Source organism: Mobula hypostoma, chromosome 5, assembly GCF_963921235.1.
Source record: "Mobula hypostoma chromosome 5, sMobHyp1.1, whole genome shotgun sequence".
NCBI classification, from domain to species: Eukaryota; Metazoa; Chordata; class Chondrichthyes; order Myliobatiformes; family Myliobatidae; genus Mobula; species Mobula hypostoma.
Genome location: NC_086101.1, coordinates 164,642,378 through 164,657,999, shown reverse-complemented (window position 1 = coordinate 164,657,999; position 15,622 = coordinate 164,642,378). Strand labels below are relative to the sequence as shown.

General features: G+C 40.2%; 1 protein-coding gene across 2 annotated transcripts in view; it reads left to right on the top strand.

Annotated features, from left to right (window-relative positions):
- Nucleotides 1–15,622, top strand: part of ap3b1a (adaptor related protein complex 3 subunit beta 1a) — a 257,151-nt gene that overhangs the window by 174,883 nt on the left and 66,646 nt on the right. For both annotated transcript variants that reach the window (XM_063049310.1, XM_063049311.1), the window contains exons 21-22: nucleotides 538–610; nucleotides 942–1,048. In XM_063049310.1, the coding sequence (XP_062905380.1) occupies nucleotides 538–610; nucleotides 942–1,048 (180 nt within the window). The remainder of the gene's footprint in view (nucleotides 1–537; nucleotides 611–941; nucleotides 1,049–15,622) is intronic.

Sequence of the window (15,622 nt, the reverse complement as noted above, 5' to 3'; positions counted from 1 at the left end):
ACTGTATTGAGACTGTCCAAACTCATTTTTCTTTAGATCCTTTCTGGCATCACTAAGAGACTGTCATCTTATCAGACTATATATGATTTGTGACCAAATCTTGATGTGATTAAACTGCAGATTCTAAGTCTACCATGTACACATGATTATATGCTACTTTACTATATAATACATAACAGTGCCTTAAAGGAAAAAATGTTGAAATTGTGTTGTTACTAGTGCATGTGATATAAGTCTTTGATTGAAGAATAAATGCTACTTAATCAGATCAGCCTTATTTTAGAAATATTCATAATCCTCTTCTGAAAAAATTATGTAATGTTATCAAAATGCTTTGAGCTGCATAACAATATCTTGCCTATTTGAGTGTCATTTTAATGCCAGCAGTTGACTAAGAAATCCGAAATTTATGTTTGTTTTGTCTCTACATTAGCCCATTTAGCTGCAAAACCCTTTTAGGAAGAATTTAAATTTTACTTTCTTCATCTATTTGAATAGTAACTTCCGTTGATGAACACTTTTTTGTTTGCTTAACAGAATAAGAGTAAAACGATGCCACAAGTCAAAGGCACTGTCAAGCAGGAAGTTTCGCTGCTTGATTTGGTTGACCGTAAGTATTTATGTTAAAATATGAAAAGTAATGTGTTGGAACTGGACAGTTAGCAGTTGAATGCCATATAAATGATCATAAGCTTTGGTGGAAGTAGACTTTTCAGCTTCTAATCAATTGCATTTAATTCTTTGTCAATCACAGAAAATGCTTTATGGTTCATCTAGTTTTATAGTTTCTTTTTGATTCAGTAAAATTTGACTTAATTTTCTTAATTACGTTTTACAGTGTCAATGTTGGACAACACAGAATTTGCTTAAGAATGCTTCCTTTTTCTTTCTTAGATTAGAATTCTTTTCTGATTTCTAACTGAGATTTGTTCTCATTTTAGTTTCTGATGTTTCAACACCAGTAGCTGTCCCTAAACCAGCAATGACTTCAAGATTGGCCACTGATTTGGAAGGATTATCACTTTCTGGTGATTCTTCTGTCATAAATGTAAGTTCAGGGGTTATTTGAAACTGTATTTTTGAATGGTGAGAGGATTTGAGTTCATCACTATTGCTGGATCACAACAATGTCTACGTACTTGCCTGTCAATCTACTTTTGTATGTCCACCGTGATTCCATGATGGAGCAGAGTATTGTGGACCAAAATTAACCAACATAAAATAGATGCTAACATGCACTTAGCAAAACACCAATGATGGAGATTTTTGGGAACTTTCCCTCGAAAGTCACTTGATTCTTGTAAGCATGATTAATATATCTGTTGCCAAATCTCAAATTGTGAATGTAGCATATCAAAGTTTCAAAGTGCAAAATTAACATTTGTGGAATATGTAATTTTGAATGTCTCACTTTTATAAATTTAGACTGTAATAATTTTACAATTCAGTATGTATAGTTTTTCCCTACTCTTGCATACATCTTCTAATGGCCTTTACCTGTCATTGATGTGTGTGAATGCTTGTGGCAGGAAGTCTCTTGGAAGAAAAAAATTATTTCCTATAAATTATAATGATGCTTAAAGATCCTTCCCCAACACTATTTCCCTAAGCAGTGTGAGCACAAACTGGATGAGGAGGTCACTGGTTGTTTAGTTAAAGGCATTTTTCATGCAAGGGTTATTATATTGGATTTGAAAGGCATGGTGATGTGGGTTGCTTCTAGAGCTCACAGCCTGATAAGGACAATTAAGGCAGAAGTTCTGATTCCAATTTAAAATTAACTTGAATAAGAACATGATTAACCCTCACGGATGCAGCTAAGAATGCTGAGGTTCAAAGTGCTATTGGGAAAAACGGTATTCATTTTGGACAGTGTGAAGTTGATGGCCGAACAGCTTAGGCAAAGCTGAAAATATTGATGACTTTGAGAAGCCAGAGGAGAGTGCATGTTAATATCTGCACTTTAGCTTGACACTGTTGCGCTTCTAATCTGTGGCTATGCAGCATAAATTACAACCTCTAAGATTCAAGATGCCAGTTTTAATTTTAAACATGTTATAAAATTGTGATTAAAGTCAAATGATAATTTGGACTGATGTGCATTTGTATTTCTGTGCATTAATAACTGGATTTCTTAATTGACGATTTCTGTATTTCTCAATTCCTTGTGATGAAGAAGGAGCTCATTTTGGTCCAATTGCATCTATCCCTGCTCACTGATCAAAAACTTTTATTCCCACTAATTTTTCCATATAAACAATTAGATCATGGAACAACTTCTACTCTTCCGCATTCCTAAAAACTACCCATTCACATTTCCATCAACTTGCTTTCTGGTAACTTGGCAGTAAAGTCTAGAATTTCTACTGAATGCAATAATCTGTAAGATATTTTAATGTCACTAAAATGACTTGGCACAGCTGCCAAAGCCCCTTTCACAACTTCGCAAGGTGTACAGGCCTGACAGGGAAATTTCATCATGGAGCCTTGGCACTTTGCCACTGTCCGTCTCTTGTTCCCATCTAAAACAAGCAGGTTTCCTAGTGAGTGAAGTCCTCAGTGTTTGGTCCAGGGATTGTTGGCAGTGATTCTGAGCACTGGGTATTCTACACTGTTTGTTGGAAACTGATTGGTAGGAGATTTGGGTTGGAGATAGATGTTGCCTTAGTTTGTGAAAAGATTATACAGTGGTTACCCCACACAACCCCCAAGTACTGTTTCACTCTAGCACTCTTGATCAGTCCACATGCTCTGAAGTAGATACTTTTAAAAAAGACATTACTACCAGTGTGCTGTGATACCAGATATCTGGTGTGAGCCCCTGCACTTCACTGGCATTTCTCTAGCTTCTTGGTTTGGAGAAGCCATGTCAAATAGTTGATTTTTTTTGGCTGGCTGGAATGAGTGGTGTGGCCACTTAGTGCTGAGACATGACTGGTCCAATGAGTGTGGGCATTATTAGATGTCTCTCTCATCACCACCTATCAGAAGCAAATGTGATTCCTGAGAGATCCTGCACCACTGGACACCTCCATCTGCCAGCACTGCCTGGAATGAGTGGATTCCAGGGACAAATGGTCATCTAGTGTCTTTATATCTTCTACTAATGTGCTTTTCAACCACACCAGCTGAGCTGCAGGCATGAGAACCACCAGACAAGGATCGCAATAAAAAAGACATGCTAGATTTTGTTGCTCGTGTCAGTGTGGGGTGCTTTTCAAGCAGGATGTGGATACTGTTGTGTGCTGCCAACTGTACCACATTGCCACATGAACATGAAGAAGAAGAGCAAGGAGATTTGGAATCTGGGAGATCAGCAAGAGCAGGATGAGTATCCAATGAACCAAAGTGTGAGGCACTGTCTTCATGAGATAAAACTTTGGTCCTGATAGATGATTTTCATTAGGGACTTCAAAGGTTCAAAGGTCGAATTTAATGTCCGAGAAATGTATACAATATACATCCTGAAATGCTTTTTCTTTGCAAACATCCATGAAAACAGAGAAGCGCCCCAAAGAATGAATGACAGTTAATATGAGAACCCCAAAGTACCCCCCCCAGTTTCCCCCTCCTGTGCGTAAGTGGCAGCAAGCAACAATCCCCCCTCCCCCACCAGCAAAAAAAAGATGCATCGGTACCGTCACCGAGCCCAAGCGTATGCTAACCAATAGCAAAGACACAGACCAAAGTTACCCCAGAGGCTTCGCATTTCATCCAACATTTGACAAACCACAGGTTCTCTCTCTCCCTGGCAAGGGAGAGGGAGGTGTCCCCCATTTTCATAGCAAGCGGGAGACATGACAACCAACTGGTTTATGATGTTAAAAGCCCGTTTCGTTGCTTTTTTCGAGTTCCGTGTCCGAAGACCATAAAGACCTCGGGTCTTCAAGCCCATAGCAAAAGATTTTCTGGCCTCCCTGATGACACACGAGTCTCCTGCCGTGACACCGACCTCGACCTGCCCATCTCCAGAGCCCCAAGATCTTAGGCTTCCAAATGCAGTCGAGACGCTCAGGCCAAACCCTAGGCATGTCAAATAACAGCCAGTCGTGGAACCCCGAGAATGGGTCTCATTCCCGCAAAGAACCGAACCCTGCGTGTAACTCCAGGTCAGGGTCTTCAAAAGAACCCTGAAAGGGAAAAACAAAGATATTAAAGCTGGAAATAGAGCTGTTTCCGAAGATGCAAGCAAATGAGTTGCCATTACTAAATAACGTTCCTCATTGCAGAACAGGACCATCTCCACACTACAGTCCTTAATACCAGCAGAGTGTAGCATTAATAGGTGGGCGTGCCCAGTGATGAATAAAGTCCCCTTTGCGTCCGGCAGTATGGATCAAACTGCATTGAGTATGATATATAAATGAGTTCCTGCTCCAATTTAGTGGAATCTTCCTTGGGAAACTCTGATAACTACATAAAATATGTTTTGCATGAGGAAATACATTCTACACTCCACATAGTGTTAGCAAGGCACCAAACATCTTGTCATATTTTGAGAGATTGTGAAATCGCTTTCAGCATTGTTCCATAAGACGTGGCAGAAGAATTAGGCCATTCAGCCTATCGGTCTGCTCCGCCATTCCATCATGGCTGATTTATTATCTCTGTCAATCCTATTCTCCTGCCATCTCCTCATAAACTTTGGTACTCTGACTAATCAGGAATGTATCAATCTCTGCATTAAATATACTCAATGACTTGGCCTCCACAGTTGTCTATGGCAATGAATTCCACAGATACACTATCCTCTTGCTAAGGAAATTCCTCCACATCTACTCTATCTAGGCCTTTCAATATTTGATGGGTTTCAATGAGGTCACTCCTCATTCTTCTGAACTCCAGTGAGTACAGGCCCAGAGCCATCAAACTCCCCTCATGTTAACCCTATCATTCCCGGAATAATTTTTGTTGACCTCCTCTGTTTAGAAAATAGTCTCTGCTTTTATTCATTCTACTAGAGTGCATGACCATACACTTCTCAAAACTATATACAATCTGCCACTTCTTTGCCCATTTTCCCAATCTATCTAAATCCTTCTGCAGACTCCCTGCTTCACCCCGCAAACTTGGCCACAACGACATCAATTCTGTCATCCAAATCATTGACATATAACATGAGAAGAAGCAGTCCCACACAGACCACCGCGGAACACCACAGTCACTACCAGAGAAGGTCCCCTTTTTATCCCCACTATTTGCCTCTTGCCAGTCTATCCGTGTGAGTGGATTGTGTCTTCTGGACGAGATGCCTACGGTCACCTTCTGCCCCTCTCTTAAAGTGACTTATAGCAGACAAAGCATTCCCCTAGTAACGCAAGACCTAGTCAACGAGGCGCATCTCCTTTGTCTCAAATCTTCATTTTCCTTGAATCCTTTGCAGGAGTTAAATTGTGTAGCTGCTGTGGGTGGTGGCTGTTTAATGGTTGGCATCATTCTCTCACTGCTTTTTGGGTAATTGACAGAAGATACACAAAATTGGGTGATGTCTTTTCAGTATTCATGAAAGAGATTTGATTGGCTGTTAGTGCTAAATTACTGCAGTCCAATTTCTAGACAATTATAGTTAACTTGCTATCTCTTTATCAGAATAAATTAATTGTTTGAATTACTTGCCCAATGTCAAGAAAAATATTTTTCCAATTAGATGCATAATTCCTTTTGTGGCAGTGAAAATGAAAGAAAATGTAGCAGTGATCATTTGTTTTCATTGGAATGGGTTCTTTATTTTGGTTTCATATCAGGTTTCTCCTTCTGTTCATCATGAATATTTCCTGGATAAGGAAAGAGTGGCTTTATTTGCCTCATGTGCATCAAAACATCGAACCATACTGTGAAATGCATTGTTTGCATCAATGACCAATACAGTCTGAGGGTGGTGCTGGGGACAGCCAGCAAGTGTCACCTTACTTTCGACACCAACAGCATACCCACATCTCACTAAACCCTAACCTGTATGGTATGTCTTTAGAATGTGGGAAGAAACTGGAGTACTCAGAGGAATCCCACTCGGTCATAGGGAGAATGTGCACACATCTTACAGCTGGTGCTGTGAAGCGTTGCACTAACTGCTACGCTACCCTGCCGTCCTGTCACACTACCGTAATGCCCAGAATAGCCTTCCACCCCTACTCTCTAAATGCTATCTTACCAACTGATCTTCATCATTCTGTGGGTGGAGACCACCCTCTTCACTACCAACATCACAAGCTTCACATACATACCAAGCTTATTAATCATACCTCCTGTATTCAGATCCCAGACTGTTAATGTATAACATTTGGTGCAGCAATTACAGCTCCACTGACCCAGGTTTTGATCCGAAACTTAGGTGTCCTTTGATCACGTGGGATTCCTCTGGATGTTCTGCCTTCCTCCCATTTCCAAAGGCTTATTGGCTGTTTAATTGCCCCAAATGTAGGTGAGTGGCAGAGAAATTAGAAGGGAGCTGATGGGTATGCAAGAAGGAATAGGTTACAGGAAAATAAATGGGGATGATCTGAGAGATGGCATGGTCTTGATGGGCTGAATAGTTGATCTCCTATGGCATAAGGAAATAGATAACCAAAGATCTTAGTGCTGAGCCCTGTGGTACACCACTGTTCAATGTCTTCCATCACCTTCTGCCTGCTATGAGTGACGACAAATTATACACAGCCTAATAATTCTGTTGTGCTGAGGAGAAAATGGATCTCTATTCTCAAAAACATTGCTCCAGAAAATGGCATTTATTTTATGACCTTGGTTGCCTCTCTATTCCACAGCAATGATTTAGCAGAATATTTAATGCCGGCGGATATCATAACTAAGTCCTTTCTTGCCCTCTGGTGAAGTGGATGGGTACTTTTCTCCGGATGGCAATCACTGTATAAACTGGTTTCCTTTTGTTTTGTTGCTGTTTGCCCTGTACAATGAGGTCAGTTCAGATGCTCCCTCTGCTGCACTTGATAAATAGCCAGACCCAATGAATCATTTTCTTCAACATTCATGGAGCCACTTGGGCCTTTCACATCTCTGCAGACTGTGTTTGTGTATAGCTTTAAAAATTCCTAACTTTTGAGTATTTATCCCTTATAACACCTGTTTTAAATTATATTAGACCATAAAATATAGGAGCAGAATTAGGCCATTAGGCCCATCAAGTCTGATCCGCCATTTCATCATGGCTAATCCATTTTTCCTCTCAGCCCCAATCTCTTGCCTCTGCCACCGCCCCCCCATATCCCTTCATGCTGTGACCAATCAAGAATCTGCTGAAGTGCTTCAGCCCGAAACGTCGACTATACTTTATTTCATAGATGCTACCTGGCCTGCTGAGTTCCTCCAGTATTTTGTGTGTGTTGCTCATATTTCCAGCATCAGCAGATTTTCTCTTGTTTGTGATCCAATAAGATTTAATGATATTTCTGCCATTCTTTCTGCGTAGAACACAATTTTTAAAAATGTCTAACCTTGCTATACTTTTACTGTTTTTTAAATTTATGTTCTCCTGTTACTAATCCTCCTGATAACCAGTTTGCTCAGTTATGAAAGCCTTTCTGTTGGATTTTTAATAGCTTCACACTAAACTTGAGGGCCCCAAAAAAGACCAAAGATTGTGGTGTACAATTAGCCGCTGTCCATTGACAGCAGGCATCATGCCAACTTCATGCTGTTTGCACACTACATTGATTGAAGCATCCGTCCTGCATAAAAGATGCTGCTTGTTGGTTGCAAGCAGCAGTAATGGGCTGATACACCAGCTAAGTGGCTCTGTTGCTTAGTGGTAGCTTGCACCTGTGAAACAGGAAACTTACTAAGCAGATGCTGACAGGTGTTCTACCAGTGAAGCTGACTGGGAAAGGAGAAGAATGGGACAAATATGAAAACAAAATTGCTTCATTCTTTTCACATTCACTGGTAGTCCTGGTGAAGAATTTGGAAAATAAGAGATGCCCCCTTGATCTGCAGGTGCCACAAGGCCATTGAAGTAGGAATTGAGAATTAAAAGAATGCTACAGTTCATTTCTGGGAATATAACCCCGTGGACTTTGATGCAGTGCCACAATAAGTTTGTCTGCCTTAAGGGACTAGTCAGGGTCAGTGAATGGACCTCCAAATATCATGTCTGATATTATTGAATTTTCTATATGTGACTCAACAATATTTAATGTCATATTTTGTTTTTAATATTCGTTTGCTTCAGTGAACTTTCACACAATGGACTTTGCAATAAGACTTGCATGTAAATCTTCCAGCTTCCTCTGTTGTCATTTCTTGGAACTTGAGTGATGTTCCATCTGCCACATCACCCAAGTTCCAAGAAATGACACATTCTTACAAAGCAGCGAGGCACAGAACAAGCTACAGGTCATCTTGGCCATGCTATGACAATGCTGTCAAACTTCCCAGGAGTAGTATCCTGGACAGACCTTGTTGCTTCAGCTGAAATGGTTATGTTTGTTAATGATCGCGTTCAATTCATTTGTATTGCAAATAATCAAGAAATCCATGCGTTCATGCAGCCACGTTTGGGTTTGGACTGAAAAATGATAAGTTACATATGTACAATAAGGATCACCATCAACTAATTATATCCCTTTGACTTAATGACATTGCTATTGAAAACTCCCAGAATATCTATCGTTGGGATTGGCATTAACCAGATACTTAACTGGACTGTGTCAAAGAGTCAGGTAAAGGTTGAAAAGTTAGTTGCAAGTTACTTTCTTATTCCTGAAAACCCTTCTATTATTATAAGGAACACCTAGGATATGATGGATACTCTCCAGTTAATGATTGTAGCTCCAGCAACATTCAAGAATTAAGGATTATTAATATTAAGAATTCAAAATTAAAATCCAAAACCTTTCCAAAGCACAAAATACAGCCAAAGGCAGCAGACCCTATAACTTAAAAAGAGGACAGCAACTAGGTTTTACTATTACCTGACAGCTCTTTCCATGTCTCATATCATCCTGACATGTGCTTGTGTAGCATGGATCTTTTTTTCACTGGTTCAAAGACCTGCTCGATGTTTTCTGCTCGATGGTGCCTTAGCTATATGTCTGTAGTAGATCAGTTAAGAGTAATTACTCTTGTCAAGGGTAATTAAGAAGGGGCAATGAATTTTGGCCTTGACAGTAATAGCAACACATCCTATGAATCGATATACAATAAGCATTTGTTTTTATTTGTCCCGAAATATATGCATGTAATGCAGTTGCTAGTATGCTCCAGCTCTGAATTATATACCATTTGTTCTTAGAATAATGGGATTGTACAGCACAGAAACAGTCCCCTTGGCTCAGTTTTCCATCCTGACCAAGTTGCCTACTTGAGTTAGTCCCATTTGTCTGTATTTGATCCATATCCATTAAACCTTCCTATCTATGTACCTGTCCAAATGCTTTTAAACATTGCAATTTCACCTGCATCTGCTGCTTTCTCTGGCCCATCATTCTACGTAATCCACCACCGTCTGTTTCAAAAAGTTGGCCTCGCATCCCCTTCATGGGCACTAACTTGCCCACCATTGAGGACATTTTCAAAAGGTGTGCCTCAGAAGGTGGCATCCATCATTAAGGATCCCTTTCTCATTGCTACCAACAGGGAGGAGGTACAGGAGCCTGAAACCCCACACTCAATGTTTAGGGATCAGTTTCCTGCTTTCTACTGTCAGATTTCTGAACAATGATTGAATACTATCTTGCTATTTTGCTTTCATTTTGCACCAATTTATTTATTACTGTAACTTACAGTAACTTTTATGTATTGCACGAGACTCCTGCTGCCAAACAACAAATTTCACGACATATGTTCATGATAATAAATCCAAGTTTGATTCTTTATATTTTCTCCTCTCACTTTTAAATCCATGCCAACTCATTTTAGATTCTCCTACCCTAGGAAAAAGACTGTAACCGTTCACCCTATCTGTACTCCTCATGATTTTTATATACCTCTGTAAGATCATCGCTCAGTTTCCTATGCTCTAGAGAAACAAGCCCCATATTCTATTTGTAATTTCAATTACAACTTGTGGAGAAAAATTTTGATTTTAACTTTAGTAAGACCTCAAAAAGTCCCCTGTGGGAGGCAGGTCAGAATGGTTGGAGCCCATACGATTCAGGGGAAGTGGAAATATTAGCTCTAAAGTTGATTTGGCGATAAAGGGAAGATGATTTTGGTAGAAGATTGTTTATGCAATTGGAATAACTAAAAAGGTAAGATGTACACAATGAATGGTAGAGCTTTATGAAATATTGTTGACCAAGTGCACGTCCATAGATCGCTGAAGGTGGCAGCACAGCTAGATAAGATGCTCAAGATATTTGCGTTTATTAGCCTAGGCACAGAGTGCAAGGTCAAGAGTGTCATGATACAGCTTTATAAAGCACTTAGTATTGTGTACAACTCCAGCACTACACATGAGAAGGATATGATTGCTCTGGATGGGAAAGGTGCAGGGAAGATTTACCAGCCTGTTTCCTAGGATGCTGTGTCTCAGTTATGAAATACATTTTCCCTGAAGTGGAGGAGGCTAGGAAGGAACCTGTCAAAATAAATAAGGTACACAGATAAGGTAAGTATTAGGAAACTTTACCCCATAACAGATGTATCTAATATTATAGGGCATGGGTCAAAAGAAGGGAATAGGCGGTTTCGAGAGAATTGGATGAAGAACCTTTGGTGAACCTTTTCATCAAAAAGATGGTTGGAATGTGGAATGTACTGCCTGTAGTAATGGAGGCATGTACTCTCTCAACATTTATAAAGTAGAAGCACTTGATTGCCAAGACACAGAAGGTTACAGACCAAGTACTATTAAATAGGATTAATAGATGGCTACTGGATGGTCAGCATGTATAACAGCACATTTGGAAAGCGGTGAAATCATCGGACAAAGTCAGCATGGATTTGTGAAAGGAAAATCATGTCTGACGAATCTCATAGAATTTTTTGAGGATGTAACTAGTAGAGTGGATAGGGGAAAACCAGTGGATGTGGTATATTTGGATTTTCAAAAGGCTTTTGACGAGGTCCCACACAGAAGATTAGTGTGCAAACTTAAAGCACACAGTATTGGGGGTAAGGTATTGATGTAGATGGAGAATTGGTTGGCAGACAGGAAGCAAAGTGTGGAAATAAATGGAACCTTTTCAGAATGGCAGGCAGTGACTAGTGGGGTACTGCAAGGCTCAGTGCTGGGACCCCAGTTGTATACAATATATATTAATAACTTAGATGAGGGAATTAAATGCAGCATCTCCAAGTTTGCAGATGACACGAAGCTGGGTGGCAGTGTTAGCTGTGAGGAGGATGCTAAGAGGATGCAGGGTGACTTGGATAGGTTAGGTGAGTGGGCAAATTCATGCCAGATGCAACTTAATGTGGATAAATGTGAGGTTACCCACTTTGGTGACAAGAACAGGAAAACAGATTATTATCTGAATGGTGGCTGATTAGGAAAAAGGGGAGGTGCAACGAGACCTGGGTGTCATTATACACCAGTCATTGAAAGTGGGCATGCAGGTACAGCAGGCAATTAAAAAGGCGAATGGTATGCTGGCATTCATAGTATGAGGATTCGAGTACAGGAGCAGGGAGGTACTATTGCAGTTGTACAAGGCCTTGGTGAGACCACACCTGGAGTATTATGTGCAGTTTTGGTCCCCTAATCTGAGGAAAGACATTCTTGCCATAGAGGGAGTACAAAGAACGTTCACCAGATTGATTCCTGGGATGGCAGGAATTTCATATGATGAAAGACTGGATCAACTAGGCTTACACTCGCTGGAATTTAGAAGATTGGAGGGGGGATCTTATTGAAACGTATAAAATCCTAAAGGGATTGGACTGGCTAGATGCAGGAAGATTGTTCCCGATGTTGGGGAAGTCCAGAACGAGGGGTCACAGTTTAAGGATAAAGGGGAAGCCTTTTAGGACCGAGATGAGGAAAATCTTCTTCACACAGAGAGTGGTGAATCTGTGGAATTCTCTGCCACAGGAAACAGTTGAGGCCAGTTCATTGGCTATATTTAAGAAGGAGTTAGATATGGCCCTTGTGGCTAAAGGGATCAGGGGGTATGGAGGGAAGGCTGGTACAGGGTTCTGAGTTGGATGATCAGTCACGATCGTACTGAATGGTGGTGCAGGCTTGAAGGGCCGAATGGCCTACTCCTGCACCTGTTTTCTGTGTTTCTATGTGATGGACTACAGGACCTGTTTCTATGACTCTCTGATTCAGCTACATTATTTTGCTATCTACAGTTATTGATGTTGAAGCCAAAGTAAGTATGTACTTAACAAGATATGTAAGTAAAGATAAGTAGTTAAGAAGGCTTTTGGAATGCTTGCTTTTATGAGCGGAGACATTGAGCTCTAAAGTCATGAGGTTGTATTGCAATTTGTAAAACTCTGATTAGGGCACATCTGGGTATTACGTACAGTTCTGGTCACCCCACTATAGGAATGATGTTGAGGGTGCAGAAAAGGTTTACCAGGATACCGTCTGGTTTGGAGGGCATGTGCTGTCACGAGAGGCTAGATGAACTTGGGTTGTTTTCTCTGGAGCGCCAGAGGCTGAGGAGAGATCTGACAGAGGTTTACAAGATTATGGGAGGCATGGATAGACTATCTGTTTCCCAGGGTTGAAATGTCTAACACCAGAGGTAAGGAGGGTAGGTTGAAAGCGTATATGAAGGGTTAGTTTTTACTCAGAGTCATGGCTGCCTGGAATGTGCTGTGTGGGTGTGGTGGTAGAGACAAATACATTAGAGGCTTTTAAGATGTTAGGATAGGCACATGGATGTAAGGAAGATGGAGGGATATGGATACTATGTAGATAGGAGGGGTGAGTGTTTGGGTGTTTTTTGATTTGCTTTTTAGCCTAACATTGTGGGCCGAATGGCCTGCTTCTTTGCTGTACTGTTCCAAGTTCTAAGATGAGTCAAGTCTGGAAATGAGTGATAATGTCCTTAAGGAGCACGGATAATGGTTCTGCAGCTAGAATTTGTTGACTTGCTCTTCAAACAAGAAATTACTTTGTCCCTAAAATATAAATTATATCCTTGAAAACTGAATTGGGATATTTCTGGTATGACACCTGAAACTGGCCACAGCATTTCAGAGGACAGAAGTGTTGGCAGTGTTATTTTCTGTGAACTAGAGCAAGGATTGAGTCATATTCAATTCCAAAAGTGCCCTATTCCATATTAATTCTCCATCAGCTTCTCTCTTTCCCCCCTCCCCCATGGGATTCCACCACCGGATGCAGCTTCCCTCCACTTTCAGTATTCCAGAGGCACAGTTGCCTCTTTGACTTCTTGGTCCATTCTCACACTCATATTCACGGTACCTTCCCACAAAACACTTACCCTTTTATCTCTATCCTTTTCACTATCCAGGGACCTTAACAATGAAGCAGCAATTCTTCCAATTCACCATATTGCTCTTAACACTCAGTGATGTATGGTCTGCCTTATATTGAAATAACCATGGTAATCTTGGGAAGTGAGTCACTCCACATTTGATCTGTTTTAAGTACCCAGAATATTTCTGTGCATGCTTCCATTGAGTTCCTTGTCATAGGTGAGCCCCAGAATGTTGATATTGAGAGATTCAGCAGTGGCAAGGTCAAGGTAGTTAAAGCTATTATTTGTAAAGGACATCACTAATTTTGGCTTGCCTGTGTCTGAATGATGTCTCGCTGTATGCGGGACTAGATTGCTTTTCCTGAGGACCTGCAAGTGGTATTTAATGTAATTTTGGTTGGATTACCATGTTTCTAAAAAAAGACAGGATCAATTTATAGGGTTTCTTCAATGTCCCCATTTAGGAGTGAATTTTGTTTATTTTTCATTAGGCAAGGTATTTAAACTGGTATGCACATAAAATGACATTATCAAGGGATGAGAGTGGATCTGGTTGATGGAACAAAAAGTTGACATGCAGCGACAGTGGAAGAACCAGCCACTTTTGAGGAGAAGATGATTCAGATGCATTAAGACCCATTCTGATGAAAAGCAAAGGAAGAGTAAACACATCCAGGAATTTGAAAGGGATGAAGAGGAATATAAATAATAAAAGAAAACTTGACAAGTGTCAGCTTCTAACCAACGAAAGCCGGGCTGATTGCAAAAGAATCAGAGAGAAGTTAAAATTAATGAGGCAAAGAATATATGCAGGAAGATTAGCAGCCACCAGAAATCAGATCCTAAGTGTGTGGGTCTTTTAAGGACAAAAATTGGAACTTGCACATGAATGCTGGAAGAATCAATGTATCACATGAACACTTTGCATCAATTTTGTTCAGAAAAGAAGAAAGGATAACCCCAACATCTTCTAAGACAATGGTGGGAAACTTTTTAGAAACATTGGTTTGGGCAAAAATAATAGTCAACTGAAGGAAAATGTATTAATTAATCCATCAGCAAGGATTTGTTAAAAAGCAAACTATGTTTAACACATTAGATAAAAATTTTTATGAGATAATGGATTGAGTTGATGACCTCAATGCGGTAGTTATGGTGCATGTTATAATAATAATAAAATACACTTTATTGATCCCAAATGGGAACAGAAGGATTTTGATAAGATGCTGTACGAGAATCTTGTAAATTTGCAGCAAAAGACATGAAAGGGGCATTGATAACTAGGTTACTTACAAAGCTGGGTAAGTCATAAGAAATAAATGTCATGATGAATGGTTATTCTTCAACATTGAAGGAAGAGAAGTAGTCATGTTTCCCAGAGATCGACATTAGGAGCATTTTTGTTTTATCCATTAAAAGATCTAGACTTGCAGGTATAAGCCACAGCTTCTAATATTGTGGGTGACACAAAAGTTGGAAGTATTGTGAACTGCATAGAGGACAGTAATAAAGTACAGCAGGTTATACATAGGCTGATTAAATGTGCAAACTCATGACGAATAGAGATTAATGCAAAGAAATATGAGGTGAGGGATTTTGCTGAGAAGAATGAGGAGGAGCTACAGTATGTAGCATAAAGGATATCATTCTAAAAAGGGATGCAGGAGCAAAGGGACCCGGATATATAGGTTGAATGTTGCAGATAGGTGGAGAAAGTGGCTAATAAGTCATACATGATTCTTAGCAACACACACAAAATGCTGGAGGAACTCAGCAGGTCAGGCAGCATCTATGGAAATGAACCAACAGTCAACATTTCAGTCCGAGACCATTCTCCAGTACTGAAAAGGAAAGGGGAAGATACCAGAATAAAAAGTTGGGGGGAGGGAAAGGAGGACTAGCTAGAAGGTGATAGGTGAAGATAGGTAGGTAGAAAAAGGTAAAGGGCTGGAGAGGAAGGAATCTGATAGAAGAGGAGACTGGACCATAGGTGAAAGGGGAGGAGGAGAGGACCCAGTAGAAAGTGATAGGCAGGGCAGGTGAGAAGTGGTAAGAGGCCAGAGAATAGAAGAAGAGGGGAGGGGGAGGGATTTTTTTTACTAGAAGGAGAAATTGATATTTATGCCATCAAGTTGGAGGCCACCCAGACGGAATATAATATTTGCAGGCAATAAAAATAAACTATTCAAGTTTTAGTATTAAATAAGAACATGCTTGTGAATCAACATGCATTGGTATAATATTAAAGGTGGCTTTTGCAGATTGAT